General features: G+C 50.1%; 1 protein-coding gene across 1 annotated transcript; it reads right to left on the bottom strand.

Annotated features, from left to right (window-relative positions):
* Positions 1-2251: 2251 nt before the first annotated feature.
* On the bottom strand, positions 2252-13882 carry TCTN3 (tectonic family member 3). Its single transcript, XM_088446853.1, has 14 exons — positions 13719-13882; positions 10732-10855; positions 10287-10402; positions 9168-9289; positions 8983-9088; positions 8372-8490; positions 7607-7642; positions 7460-7531; positions 6983-7105; positions 5160-5252; positions 4436-4524; positions 4205-4361; positions 3645-3791; positions 2252-2610 (listed from the first exon to the last, which is right to left on the bottom strand). Exons 1-14 carry the CDS (start codon positions 13858-13860, stop codon positions 2398-2400), a joined length of 1659 nt encoding a protein of 552 aa, XP_088302979.1. The 5' UTR covers positions 13861-13882; the 3' UTR covers positions 2252-2397.
* Positions 13883-14001: the final 119 nt, after the last annotated feature.

The following is a 14001-nucleotide window of genomic DNA, read 5'->3' as shown; positions in this document are numbered from 1 at the left end:
ATCGTGCGGCCGGGACTAGCAGGGAGCTTCTGGGCAGTTCAAGGGAAATCGTAAGATGAATTTCATCTTATGCTGGTCGTACTAGTGTATGGCCAGCATTAGGCTCTCCATAATTTTTTCAAAGCACCTCTAACAATAAGTGAACAGTTCCATTTTTTTTTTTTTTAAGTAGTTGGGTCAAAATAATGTAATAAGTATTTAAAAAAAGAAAGAAACTCTGCTATTCTTACCCTTGCCCCCCCTCTCTGTCAACCCCCCTGAGTCATCATACCCACTCCCCCCCCCCCCCGTTCCAGTCTACTCTGAGACGCTAACCCCTCTACCTGTGCCAAAACACACTCTTTAGGCCGCCTGGGTGCCAATGACGCAGCACAGTGTGGGAACCACTGGTTTAAGCTACATTTCATGCGCTTGCTGCGTTTCTTTAGGGACGTTGTGATGTCTATGGGCTCTAGTTTAGAAAGTTTGGTGGACGGCTGCAGACTAAAGGTGCCCACACACTGGACAATTTTAGGCACGATAACGATACATTGTTTAAAAACGTGCAGATTCCAGGAATTATAACGATCCAATGCACGGTCCCGTGGGTCGTTTGTCTATCGTCAGACCGTGTTTTCCCCAGAAATTTTTTCCAACTGGGTGGCATCCAAAAGTAGCCGGGTGGGGGCCTTCGCAATTATGCACGCATCGGGAAAAGGGGTTTTTCCCAGACCAATCCAGCCTGACTTGTCTCAGGCTGCTCCACCACTGGCTCTCAGTCAAAAGTGCCCATTATGCAGTGCCCCCTGTATTTGTGCCCTTTATACAGTGCTCCCTGTAGTTTTCCCCTTTATGCATTGCCCCCCGTAGTTTAGCTTTGCCCTTATGCCCCCTGGCTGAAGTAGTGCCCCTATGCAGTGCCCCCGAGTTTAAAGTGTCCCTTATGCAGTGCCCCCAGGCTTAAATAGTGCCCCCAGGCTGGCCCCTTATGCAGTGCCCCCAGGCTTAAATAGTGCCCCCAGGCTGGCCCCTTATGCAGTGCCCCCAGGCTGGCCCCTTATGCAGTGCCCCCAGGCTGGCCCCTTATGCAGTGCCCCCAGGCTGGCCCCTTATGCAGTGCCCCCAGGCTGGCCCCTTATGCAGTGCCCCCAGGCTGGCCCCTTATGCAGTGCCCCCAGGCTGGCCCCTTATGCAGTGCCCCCAGGCTGGCCCCTTATGCAGTGCCCCCAGGCTGGCCCCTTTGTGAAGTGGCCCCAGGCTGGCCCCTTATGCAGTGCCCCCAGGCTTAAATAGTGCCCCCAGGCTGGCCCCTTTGTGCAGTGCCCCCAGACTGGTCCCGGTCCCAGCACTTATCTTTACTTGCTGGCCGGTCTCCTGCTTGCCTCTGCCGCGCGCTGACTGGATCTAACTAGATCCAGCAGGCGCGCGGGGCAGGCTCCTCACGTCGCGGATGATGTCACCCACGCAGTGCATCACTGGGAACGCTGGCCTCTGAAGTGATCGGAGGTTTCTTTAGCCTCCGATCACTTCAGAGGCCAGTGTTCCACAGCGGGGGTCGGCGGGGAAAAGGGCTGGGCGATGCGCCCGCAGAAATCAGCCTGGGGGAGAACACTGTTCAGATCTTACCTACAGCAAGTAAGATCTGGCAATTTCCTTAACGATGCACTGGAAATCATTAAGGACGCACGATAGGTCATTAGTCGCAATGCACAGTTACAGTTTAGCAAGATATCGTCTGTCCAGGAGTGCCGGCGAGTTCAAGGGAAATAGTTGATGACATTGCGAGTCAGCCAGTGTATGGGCACCTATAGTCCTTCATCAGCCGCTCCTTTTATATAATCATAGATTCCTTTGGAGAATGCCCTGTGCCAGATATAGTGGCAGTGGTGAAATCTCTCCTTTGACTTATGATGAATGTGATTGCTAAAACCTTGATCAATCCCTTAATTTGTGTTTATTAGCAATTTGGCTTTTCTTTGATATTCATGATGAAGCTCTTGTTTAAACAAGAACTAACCAACAGTGGCACCCCTCAGAAACAACTATTTAAAATGGACTGAAACAGTGGCGTCTACTTCTGTACACTAAATCATGTATGTGACCTGCGCTAGTGTTTATTCAGGTGACTCTTTGACATTAGAGAACTTGGTGCTGATCAGATGTTTCAACTACATTTTCAATTTATATGAAAAATGCCAAAGGGGGAGAATATAAAAGTTGGAGTTATAGGTAGTGCCCAAACCCCCACTACAGTTACAGAGATGTAAAAGGGTTAATAAAAAAAATAACATTTATTTAGAAAAGTATATAAAATAAACAGTAACCAACATCCCCGTGGAAAACGAGTTCAGTCTCCGTTATCCAATATAAAGAGACTGGTCCTCTCCAGCATTTTAGTCAGGAGCCGGGGAGTGGAATCTACCCCCTTCCGGCCCAGTGTACAACCAGCAGCCCCAGTGCCAGTCCTGGGAGCAGATTCCCGGCTTTCACCTCTGCTCCACTATTCTGGAATGGAGAAAAGAATCCCAGTGGGTCTCGGCTCGTAACGCTGGGGTTAGCGCGAGCAGCTGGGCCGCGGCGGGTGATGTCTATGAAAGACGCCCGAGTCTGGAGAACGGTGGCATCCTGACACTGCGGAGAGAACGAGAAATGATTTAATAACAATTCCCCATTTAAAAGACCAATAACCTTTTTTCTGTTATCTAGGTATTTGTTCGCTGGTTACACATCCCAGTTTCCAGCTCCCTGAACGTCTGGCTAGGGTAGTGTGTCCGGTGCCATCGCCCAGGGCACCGCAGGTCAGGGGGCGCTGTTTGTGCCTGTCAAATTTCTGTTTATTATCATGCTTGCTTGTAGCTTCCTCTTATTTCATCCCCAGCATCTCCTGGCCTCTCCTATCTCTTCCCTGGCCCTTCCCCATGAAGCCATGGCCCTGTTTTGGGTGCATTATGTCCCTTTGAAAAACGAGGGGGGCGCCAATGCTCTTTCTGGCACAGGGCACCAAAAAGTCTAGTTACGGCTCTGCGTCTGGCACCAGGTTAGGATAGATGGCATTTTCTGTGAAGTAGGAGCAAATTTAATCTGAAGGGCACAAAAAAAAAAAACTTCCATTCTCCCCCAAACTTTACCAAAGGGACTGAAATAAATTAATTTGTTTTGGGGACAAGAAAGCTAATTATAAAGACAATAGAGCACAGCCCAAGCATGCACTGCCTGTCCTGTGTGGTTAGTACAGTAGACTGAGGGCAGAGTGTGACAACAGAAGTATGCCCAGGCTCGGGCAGAGCCAGCTGCTGGTGGCTAGACTGGACAGATGCTACAGGCCGTAATCTGTACCGTTAGAGACTGTGGTGAGCTCTGGGAAGACGTTTCTGCCAGAATTCACGCTACGCCCTGCAGCCTGTGGCCCATTCAGTCTAAACAACACGATTGGCTGTCAGACTCCCAGGAGACACATGACCACTACCTGACCCAAGTAAATGCTCTTTCCCCCCCCCCATCAGCGAGATTCTGCTTACAGCTCACTCACTGGTCTGACGTGAGAACCGCTGCCTGAGCGGATGATCGCTCTCCTGCGACCTTGCCTCTAGTATAGTGATTTAATTCGTCCTTATCTAATCCCATAAACAGCACAAGGAGATGAAGGGATCATGTCTGAGTCTCACCTTGACATCCTGGCACCTGTAGCTGAACCGAGCACCAAGCACTTGTGACTGAGGATTAGAGAGGAGCCCAACCTTCGCCCATAAGATCTGCATGTGCAGGGATATGGGGATTCGGCAGGTGGATGCGCAGTCACCCTGGGGAGCTCCCTGGAGATGAATGAGCAGAACGTCAGCCTATCTCACAAACTATTCCTTCAGCTACATTGTCCCCCACCGGGCAAAAGCTACACGCTGAGGGCAGCAGGTGATCTGGGTGCTGAGCAGGACCTAAGTGTTAGCAACCTGAGCCTCTACAGCTGTGTTTGGAACTAAAAGTCCCAGTCTATCAAGTAACTGGGACTTGTCGCACAACAGATGGAAATCTATAGGTTGCGTACCTCAGCCTGGTGGCAGGACCCATCGTGCTGTTATGTAATCTATATTTCCTACGTATGGTTCACTAAACACTTCTGTAAAATATAATAATAATAATAATAAGCCCTGTCTACAAATGGTGAGTAATTTCTAACTGCCACTCTTTCATAACTGGCCAAAGATGATAGATCAATGGGAGCATTAACCTCGGTACTGCAGCCAACAAATCTGATAGGCGTCCAGCTGCCGCTCTGGGTGGTGGTGGCGTTACCAAACATTGCCAGGCTTTTTGGTGCATTCTCCCCCTGCAGCACGTTGTATGAACGAGCTTGGAGCTCACTACAATTTTCTTGGGTCTTTCCACTATGAAATAGAGGGAACATATTAGAAGCCACAAAGCATCCTCACGTACAGCCCGCGGAGATAGGAACACTTACCGGATCACGCAGCCACTCAGCGAGTTCATCCCAAACTGGACGGGGCTGTGCTCGCACAATTCTCCCACCCGAGACCTCGGTAACAACAGCTGCCAGACGTCAGGGGGAATAACGTAACATAGACACAAGGGGGAGCCAGAGAGCAATCATTCCAATACCCCTCATTGTGACCCACAAGGTCACTATCTCCCGCTGTCTACATTTTATGTAAAAGGACTGGCTGGGATTTGTAGTGTAAACACAATGTTGCAATTGACCTGTTAGTGAATGATACTGATTATACTGCATTTACAGTAATAATTCAATGATTTATTAAGTTCATATTACAAATCATCATTAGTTTCCCTTGAGTATATAGATATAATCTAATTGGTGGCAGATCTCATATGATGCCTGTAATAATATAAAATAAAGAAATATGACTCCTCTAGTGAGAAGACATAATATTAACCATTTCCCTTTAAATACGCTTCACAACTAAGGAGAGACCACCAGCTGCACCCAGTGTGGCAGCAGCCATAATACTGTAGCCTGACAACTCCCTGCAGACCGAGGCCTCTAGTACTTAGGAAACAGACTGAAGTCCAAGTGCCTCGTGCCTCTGTGATGCCGTCCGTTACTACTAAGCCCAGGTAATGGGTGCTTGTTACCATACACCTGTGCCAACGTCTGCGGTGCGAGCTTAGTGCCAGGAGATGACGCAGATGGCTTAGAATAAGGATACAGTTCCAGTGTCGCTGAGCACAGGACATCCGACTAGGTATCCCGGGTTCCCGCTCCTGGTTTGCACCGAAGTCTGAGCAGCTGAAGAAAGCGGCTGTGAACGGTAGTATGACATCATCAGCACCTATGTGACATCATCGACTCCTACAGGGCCTGATTCAGAGATTTCTGCAATTCTGAAATGTACGCAGTTGAGTGATTACAAGTGTTGGTCTCCTAACCCTGTCTGACCACCGGTATCCCGTACCCAACCCCTGCCTACAGCTGCCATCCCGCAATGCGGATAAAGTGGCCCCGATGTCTCAGCTCAGGCGGTCGTCCTGTGCGACGATAGAGCTACTCAAATGGCTGATTATTGATCTGCGGCTGCGTCTGTGTACACAGTGCTTTGGATTTGTGATCGCCCCGGTGGGTGACTTAATACATATCCCGCCGTCTGTTACATTTGCATATCTTCGCACAGCAGCTGCGATTGCACCAGCATCCAATTTAATCAGGCCCAGAACCACGTGACATCACCAAGTATCTGTGACACAGGCCATGGTGACAGAACACAGGATACCTGGTATTATATATGTGTATGTAGTGTCATGCGGAGCCAGAGAAAGTGTTACCCATACGTGAACAATATGTGCACTTCCCTTCTATATAGTGTGTGTGGACATATTAGCTGCAGCTGATCACACACAGCCGTGCAGTCTCCATAGTCACACAGCAGCAGTAGGTCGGGTCATACTATAGAGCTCGGTGACTGCCATAGAATACCCCCATTCCGACAAGTCAGGTGGTCCCTTTCCTGCCCCAGTTACTGTGAAGTGGGTGACAGCTGCGGGCGAAGCTGTAGGCCACACAAGTGCTGAACGCAGGGCAACGGTTTGGCCAAGTCTCTCTCCTGCTTCAGCATCACGATGCCCCCATGAAGAAAGCGTGGCCCATCAACACTTGGCTTGCTTAGGAAACACTTAACTGGCCGGCACAGAGCCCAGACCTCAATCCCATCAGGCACCTTTGAGATAATGAGATGCCGGCAGCGAGCCCGGCCTTATCGCCCCACAGTTAATGCTTTTGTGGCTGAAACGCTGGTATGAATCCCCGCACTGTGCTCCAACATCTAGAGGAAAGAAAGATTCCCCAGGAGGATAAACATGCAGGACATCCTGGGACAGGGGGGGGGGACCCAGCAGGACATCATGTTATATAGAGGGACAGAGGGGGGGATAACCCAGCAGGACATCCTGTTATATAGAGGGGACAGAGGGGGGGGATAACCCAGCAGGACATCCTGTTACTGTATATAGAGGGACAGAGGGGGGGATAACCCAGCAGGACATCCTGTTATATAGAGGGACAGAGGGGGGGATAACCCAGCAGGACATCCTGTTATATAGAGGGGACAGAGGGGGGGATAACCCAGCAGGACATCCTGTTACTGTATATAGAGGGACAGAGGGGGGAATAACCCAGCAGGACATCCTGTTATATAGAGGGACAGAGGGGGGGATAACCCAGCAGGACATCCTGTTATATAGAGGGACATTATGGCTGTAATGTCACAGACAATGAAACACATAAGACGTTTATTCTAAACACTATAAATTTGCACTGATGTCTGTGTTTATGGTGTTGGCACTGTATATTATATAATATATGGCTAAGAGAGAACAATATTGGGGATGCTGGTCCCTGAATATTGGATCTAGGTGGACATGGACATAGTAAAGCCCAGGCCATGCAAAGACTAGGTGTACACAGAGACAGAAGACACCCACAATGGAGCGCGCAGTATCCTACACATACGGGGTTAATAAGAGAAGTGTCACCTACCTTATACACCACGGTGAATGTCTGCGTTATGGAGGAACTTGTCGTGGACACGTTGGTGAAAGTGAAAACGCTGCTGACATTAGTGATTCCCCGGGTGCCATTATACAGCACTGTGTACACCACCTGGCACAGAGACAGGGTCATATCATACAACACATCAATATCCCACAGACGGGCTGTGTTCAGGTGATGGCACATAAGGTGTAAGAAAACCGTGCCTCTCCAGCTGCTATAGAACTACAAGTCCCAGCATGCCATGCCTAGTTTGACAGCAAAGGAACACAGGTTGCTTGTGGTACCATACTCAGAATATGATGATGTAAGAGTATAGATACTGCATAAAATACATCAGGAAGAGATGATCTCTCTCATTACTGAATCAAGTGTGAGAAAGAGAGACAGACACAGAGAGAGACAGACAGACACAGAGAGAGACACAGACACAGAGAGTGACAGACACCCATAGAGTGCAGTCACCTGGATCACAACGTTGTTACAAAAGTCTCCTTGTAGGATGGGTCTGTCGGTCCCGGAGCTACTTACAGGGACCTGAGGGAGTGGAGATAAAATGTCAGGGACACAGATGAGGTATCTCACGGCCACTCAGACGTGCCCCTCTCTTACCCCCCTGGCTGTCTGATTCATCACATCCGCTGGAACCTTTGGAGAAGGAGAGAAAGAGAATTCAGTTTTATTTGGTGATTTTGTGAGTGCGTTCCACTTGCTTGGAATTGTGCCCCTGGTTATATATATATATATATATATATATATATATATATATAAAACCCCTGGTGACAATCAGCTGGTGCCTACACCGCTACCACAGTAGGACTCTCACACCTCTTTTCCACCAGCATTTCTTCCTGGGTCTCGAGCAGGGTTTTACGTGGGTAAAACCCTGGTCAGGCTCAGTGGAAACAGGGAACCAGGGTCAGACCCGGGATTTTGCTGGAATAGCGGCATCAGACTACTCGATTGAGTCTTAGGAGTACATTTACTAAAGTACGGGCTTTTAGAAGTGGAGTTGTTGCCCATAGCAACCAATCAGATTCTAGCGAATATCTTCTAGAAGGTGCTAGATAAATGATAAGTAGAATCTGATTAGTTGCTATGGGCAACATCCCCACTCCTATAAACCCGCACTTTAGTAATTATACCCCTTAAAATTTGTATTTTTTTCTTTAAATTTGTATCATCCTGCTTGCAGGTGGCCGTAAGAGTAACCGGTCACCGATCCCTACGTCCAGATCACTGATCCCTACGACCATCCGTAAGCCTCTTTCCCCTTCAAAGTGCTGAATCTTTACTGTAAGAGACCACCCAGCCATTACTGAGGCCACGCTGCTACCGCAGCCCAGCTGTTCTCACCCGCAGCCCAGCTGTTCTCACCCGCAGCACTGCGATATCCTGGTAATAATAGGACGCGTCCAAGGAGAGGTCGGTCTCACAGCTGACAGTCAGATTACTGAGGACACGTAGACATGAAGTGTTGTGCGACAGGAGGAATTCTGGGAAATAAATACAGGTGTCAGTGGGAGCACATAGCAATGTGGTGTTAAAGCATCACTCTGGGCAGGAGACTACAGTGAGGAGCATACGGGAGGGAAGGGCAGTGGAGACTACAGTGAGGAGCATACGGGAGGGAAGGGCAGTGGAGACTACAGTGAGGAGCATACAGGAGGGAAGGGCAGTGGAGACAGTGAGGAGCATACGGGAAGGAAGGGCAGTGGAGACAGTGAGGAGCATACGGGAGGGGAGGGCAGTGGAGACAGTGAGGAGCATACGGGAGGGAAGGGCAGTGGAGACAGTGAGGAGCATACGGGAGGGAAGGGCAGTGGAGACAGTGAGGAGCATACGGGAGGGAAGGGCAGTGGAGACAGTGAGGAGCATACGGGAGGGAAGGGCAGTGGAGACAGTGAGGAGCATACGGGAGGGAAGGGCAGTGGAGACAGTGAGATCGGTGTAATGTCACCTTGTTTCCATTAGAAGTGGTCACTCACTTGCAGGATTGTTGCTGGAACAGACTCGCTGAGCCCCCAGCGGTGTCGGCTGTCTCAGCACAGAGAGCGCTCCCAATGTAGAGACAGTCAGGACAGGATCGCCAGCCTATAGAGAGTCATTGGCTGTCAGAAAACGTGGACACGTCCGCACACCCTAACTCTGCCCATCTGCCGGCTGCACTCACCTTATAGAAGCTGGGGAACTGTGGCACGCCCGCAGAGGCGGAAGAGAAGGACGGGCCTTGGTATGTCGCACTGAGGGCCGAGAAGTTTACTTTCTGGGGGCTGACAAAGTAATTCAGGGAGGCTGCAAACACAGAGGGAATATAGAGAGAGCTTCATGTAATAGAAGGAAAAGAAAGCACATTGCAATATGGTAACAGGTCTACACTTGGGATAGACACTGAAATACCCCTCTGTACAGTTAGTGAGGGGCTCATATAAAGGAAATAAAATCATTTTACAGTGTTACTGCATCTTCCTCCCCCTATACACAGGGCTGTGCGAGCTGTACAGTCACACAGGGCCCTGGGGGTGCCTTTGGAGGGCAGCCAATAGCGCTGGCACACACCCTGCAGCCTGTAGACCCTAAAGACACCCTGGGCAGTATGCTGTACTTGGTAGCGGCAGCCCCGCCCCCTCAGTGTGACGTCATGCATTGTGGGCCGGCCCTACTTCCACACTGACTATACACAAAATACCTACCATATAGCGCTATTACAATAGTCTATTATTACCAGTTATTGGCTATTCACATGAGTCCGTGCCCCAGTGGAGCTTACAATCTATATTCCCTACCACATGTACACCTACACACTAGGGGTAATCATCCTGCCAGTAAGTTTTTGGATTTTGTGAGAAACCGAAGCACCAGGAGGAAACCCACGCAAGCATTGGGAGAACATACAAACTCCACACAGGGCAGTGGCGGGAATCGAGCCACACGAGCTCAGTGCTGTGGGGCAGTAATGTTAACCATTACACAAACCGTGCTGTATTTATTTGAACAGTAAAAAATTAAAACGTAGGTAAGGTCAGTAGAAAAGGAGGCAAAAGTGCCCATTCCAATGCACGAGGGATTGCAAAAAAAGAAAAAGTAATCATGATGATGATGATGATAAAATGAGGGTCTGACTGTATATTTGTGAGGGGTACATGGAACAGTAGAGAGCATATAGAGTGAACACAATGGAGGTCGACGTGGGGTGCCTCAGTAATATCACTTGTTCCTATTGAACCGATCAGCCCACAAAATGGCTCACTCCGCTGTGCCTCGTGCCTCACTGGTTGGCTTAGACTCTTACCATCAGCTGAGAGGACACAGAACAGTTCTGTAGGAGGGGAACCAACACGGACTGTGGTGTACGGGGTGTTATTGCGGAAGATCAGCCAGTTGTAGAGACACACCCATCTCTCTGCCCTACGTGTATGGGAAGAAGTACATTAATACACAAACCATGCACATTTAATGATAAAATATTGTACAAAATAGCATTTTACATTATGATTGTCATTGATTTTTACATCAGCTCAGTGATTATAAAGACATTGGGCACACGGACGGTACTAACAGTGCAACATCGCAATTTTTACAGCAACTGTCCTGTATTATTATCATCACACTGACTGTGGCGGAGTCCGGTCTCCCACATTTCTGCCAGCACAGAGACACATACAGAGCAGATTGCACACGTCCGCCTGCCCCAAGGTACTAAGTCTACTCCACCAAACCCTCGCAGACGGCCTTACTTGGTGCTGCCGGGCAAACAGAAGGAGAAGAGCGCTGTCAGGTTACTGGCGGTACAGTCATGGTCACAGCAACAGTTTATATCGCAGCTCCCAGGTGTCAGGTCACAGAGGCAGATCGTCACACCTGGCGGACAGAAAAAACATTTACTTACACCAGAAACAGCTGCGCCCGCCATACACGTCCAGTCTGTAGGACTCACCCGAGATCATTTATACTGTGTCACAACTGTGACCATGGTCGACCAACACAAGCAGCCTTACAAAACTGGTGTTATCCATGTTACACAAAGTGTTAATGTTATGGATTTTGAACCACCTCTCCTAGATACAGGCAGTGCCATCGCCTCATCCATAGGGAAGCACAATGGCAAGTAACCATCATTAAGACCAGGGTTAATAGAGGACACTTGAATCATCCTCATCTACTCTCCTGTAATGTCTGGAAGACATCTGAATTTCGGGGAGTTCTACCCCACCCCCAATAGAGTAGAGCAGCCTGTCCACTTCCACTGTGATGGCACATTTGCGGGTTATCGCAACACTGTACAGTGGGGACACAATGACGCGTTTCACAGCACCACATCTCCCCCACACCTCCAATCAGGACCATCCCCTCCTCCGGGATCTCCCAGAGAAAACCATAGAAAGGGCAACATATGACTTGGAGACGTTTATATAAAGCAGCTCATAGGTAACATTACATCACAGGGCACCATAGCAAAATCTGACGGGAACTGAATACCCAAATGGGACTTTATTGCACTGCGCCAAAACAAGGCCGCAACGCAGGCCCAGTCTATGGCTGACATGGAAGAGCAGATTCTGTTACCTTCTATAGTTTTACCATCTGCAGAATTGTTTGTAAGTAGCCGCCAGCATCACTACGGAGGGCAAGAATGGCGCAGTGCGCACTCAGTTTAATTTAAATGATTAAACACCCCCCCCCATCTTCTTGAATGTCAGCCAATCAGAGAGGGACGCATTTACTTTATACTCTTATTTTCTTTATTAGGTGCCACTAAAATGCTGCCTACCCTCATATTGCCTAATGCTGGCGCCTGCGCTAAGTGCTGGCCATCCCGCTATCACACATCATATCATCTTATACACGTATATGGGGGAGGATTGCACGTCACAGGACTGGATGACGTCACATATGATGTCACTGATTCACTACCGTTTCCTCAGTTATAGCATCATACACACACAATACCTTTCCTCAGTGATGACGTCATACACGCACTGTCCTTTCATCAGGTGACGTCATGCACACACTACCCTTAGTGATGATGTCATTCACATACTGCCCCTTCATCAGGTGACGTCATGCATACATACCTACCTATATACACACACTGGGCCTGATTCAGACCCGCTCGCGAGCGCTATGCGCTCGCAAGCAGGTCGATGGTGGCCCAGTGCGCATGCGCACAACGGAGCCGGCTCCGTCGAGCGCATGCGCGCGACGGGTAATCCGTCGCTCCGGGTCTCATACCAAAGGGGGCGTGCTGTCGATGTCGAGTGACAGCACGCCCCCTTTGGTGGGCGGGCCGGGGGCGTGGCTGCCCAGACGGAGGCGTTCCCATAGGAACGCCTACCATCTGGGGCCGGCCCCGTGCTTTCGGCTCTGTTAGAGCCGAAAGCACTCTGGGGCTTGCGGCAACGCGACCCTACCACAAGGGTCTCGCCGCAAGCCCAATGGTCGCGATGGTCTTGACCATCGCGACCATCTTCCTGGCCGCTCGCTATAGCTGTGGGTGGTCACCCACAGCTATGCGAGCGGCCAGGAGGCCGCTCTGAAAAACAAGAAGGACGGCCCTGATTCAGAGCGAGCACTCTGTCAGAGCGTCCGGCTCTGAATCAGGGCCACTGTCCCTTCTTCAGGTGACGTCATACACACACTGCCCCTTCTTCAGGTGACGTCATACACACACTGCCCCTTCATCAGGTGACGTCATATACACACACTGCCCCTTCATCAGGTGACGTCATACACACACACTGCCCCTTCATCAGGTGACGTCATACACACACTGCCCCTTCATCGGGTGACGTCATATACACACACTGCCCCTTCATCAGGTGACGTCATATACACACACTGCCCCTTCATCAGGTGACGTCATATACACACACTGCCCCTTCATCAGGTGACGTCATACACACACTGCCCCTTCATCAGGTGACGTCATATACACACACTGCCCCTTCATCAGGTGACGTCATACACACACTGCCCCTTCATCAGGTGACGTCATACACACACTGCCCCTTCATCAGGTGACGTCATATACACACACTGCCCCTTCATCGGGTGACGTCATATACACACACTGCCCCTTCATCGGGTGACGTCATATACACACACTGCCCCTTCATCGGGTGACATCATGCATACATACATACCTACCTACATACACTGCCCCTTCTTCAGGTGACGTCATACACACACTGCCCCTTCATCAGGTGACGTCATACACACACTGCCCCTTCATCAGGTGACGTCATACACACACACTGCCCCTTCATCAGATGACGTCATACACACACTGCCCCTTCATCAGGTGACATCATGCATACATACATACCTACATACACTTCCCCTTCTTCAGGTGACGTCATACACACACTGCCCTTCATCAGATGACGTCATACACACACTGCCCCTTCATCAGGTGACGTCATACACACACTGCCCCTTCATCAGGTGACGTCATACACACACTGCCCCTTCATCAGGTGACGTCATATATACACACATTGCCCCATTCATCAGGTGACGTCATACACACACTGCCCCTTCATCAGGTGACGTCATATATACACACATTGCCCCTTCATCAGGTGACGTCATACACACACTGCCCTTACATATCACCGGCTGCACTGAGGACGTCATAGGACAGCACATCCAGTTCTACGCCCTGGAGCCGGTGTTGCCCTTAGAGGGGTAATGGGCGGCCAATGACGGCTGTAATGTCACTTACTGCTCGATGCTCCGCTCACCGTCGCGACCTCCCAGCACAGGGCAGCGGCGAGCAAGAAAGCCCGGGACACCGCCAGCACCGGGGCCATGATGACTAGGCCGTGGCGTCCGGTTACCTCGGCAACCGCGTCCTCTGACGTCATTCAGCAGCGACGGGATCTGCATCCGCTGTACGCCGGGAAATGTAGTCTCTCTGATTACGCTAAGAAGAGGATAGCGATCATTGTCACCACTAGAGGGCGCAGAGGAGGGATCAGCGCTCATTAGTGACCGCTAGAGGGCGT

Source organism: Taudactylus pleione, unplaced genomic scaffold, assembly GCF_031769625.1.
Source record: "Taudactylus pleione unplaced genomic scaffold, aTauple2 ptg000407l, whole genome shotgun sequence".
Classification (NCBI taxonomy): Eukaryota; Metazoa; Chordata; class Amphibia; order Anura; family Myobatrachidae; genus Taudactylus; species Taudactylus pleione.
This window is presented reverse-complemented; position numbering and strand designations above follow the sequence as displayed.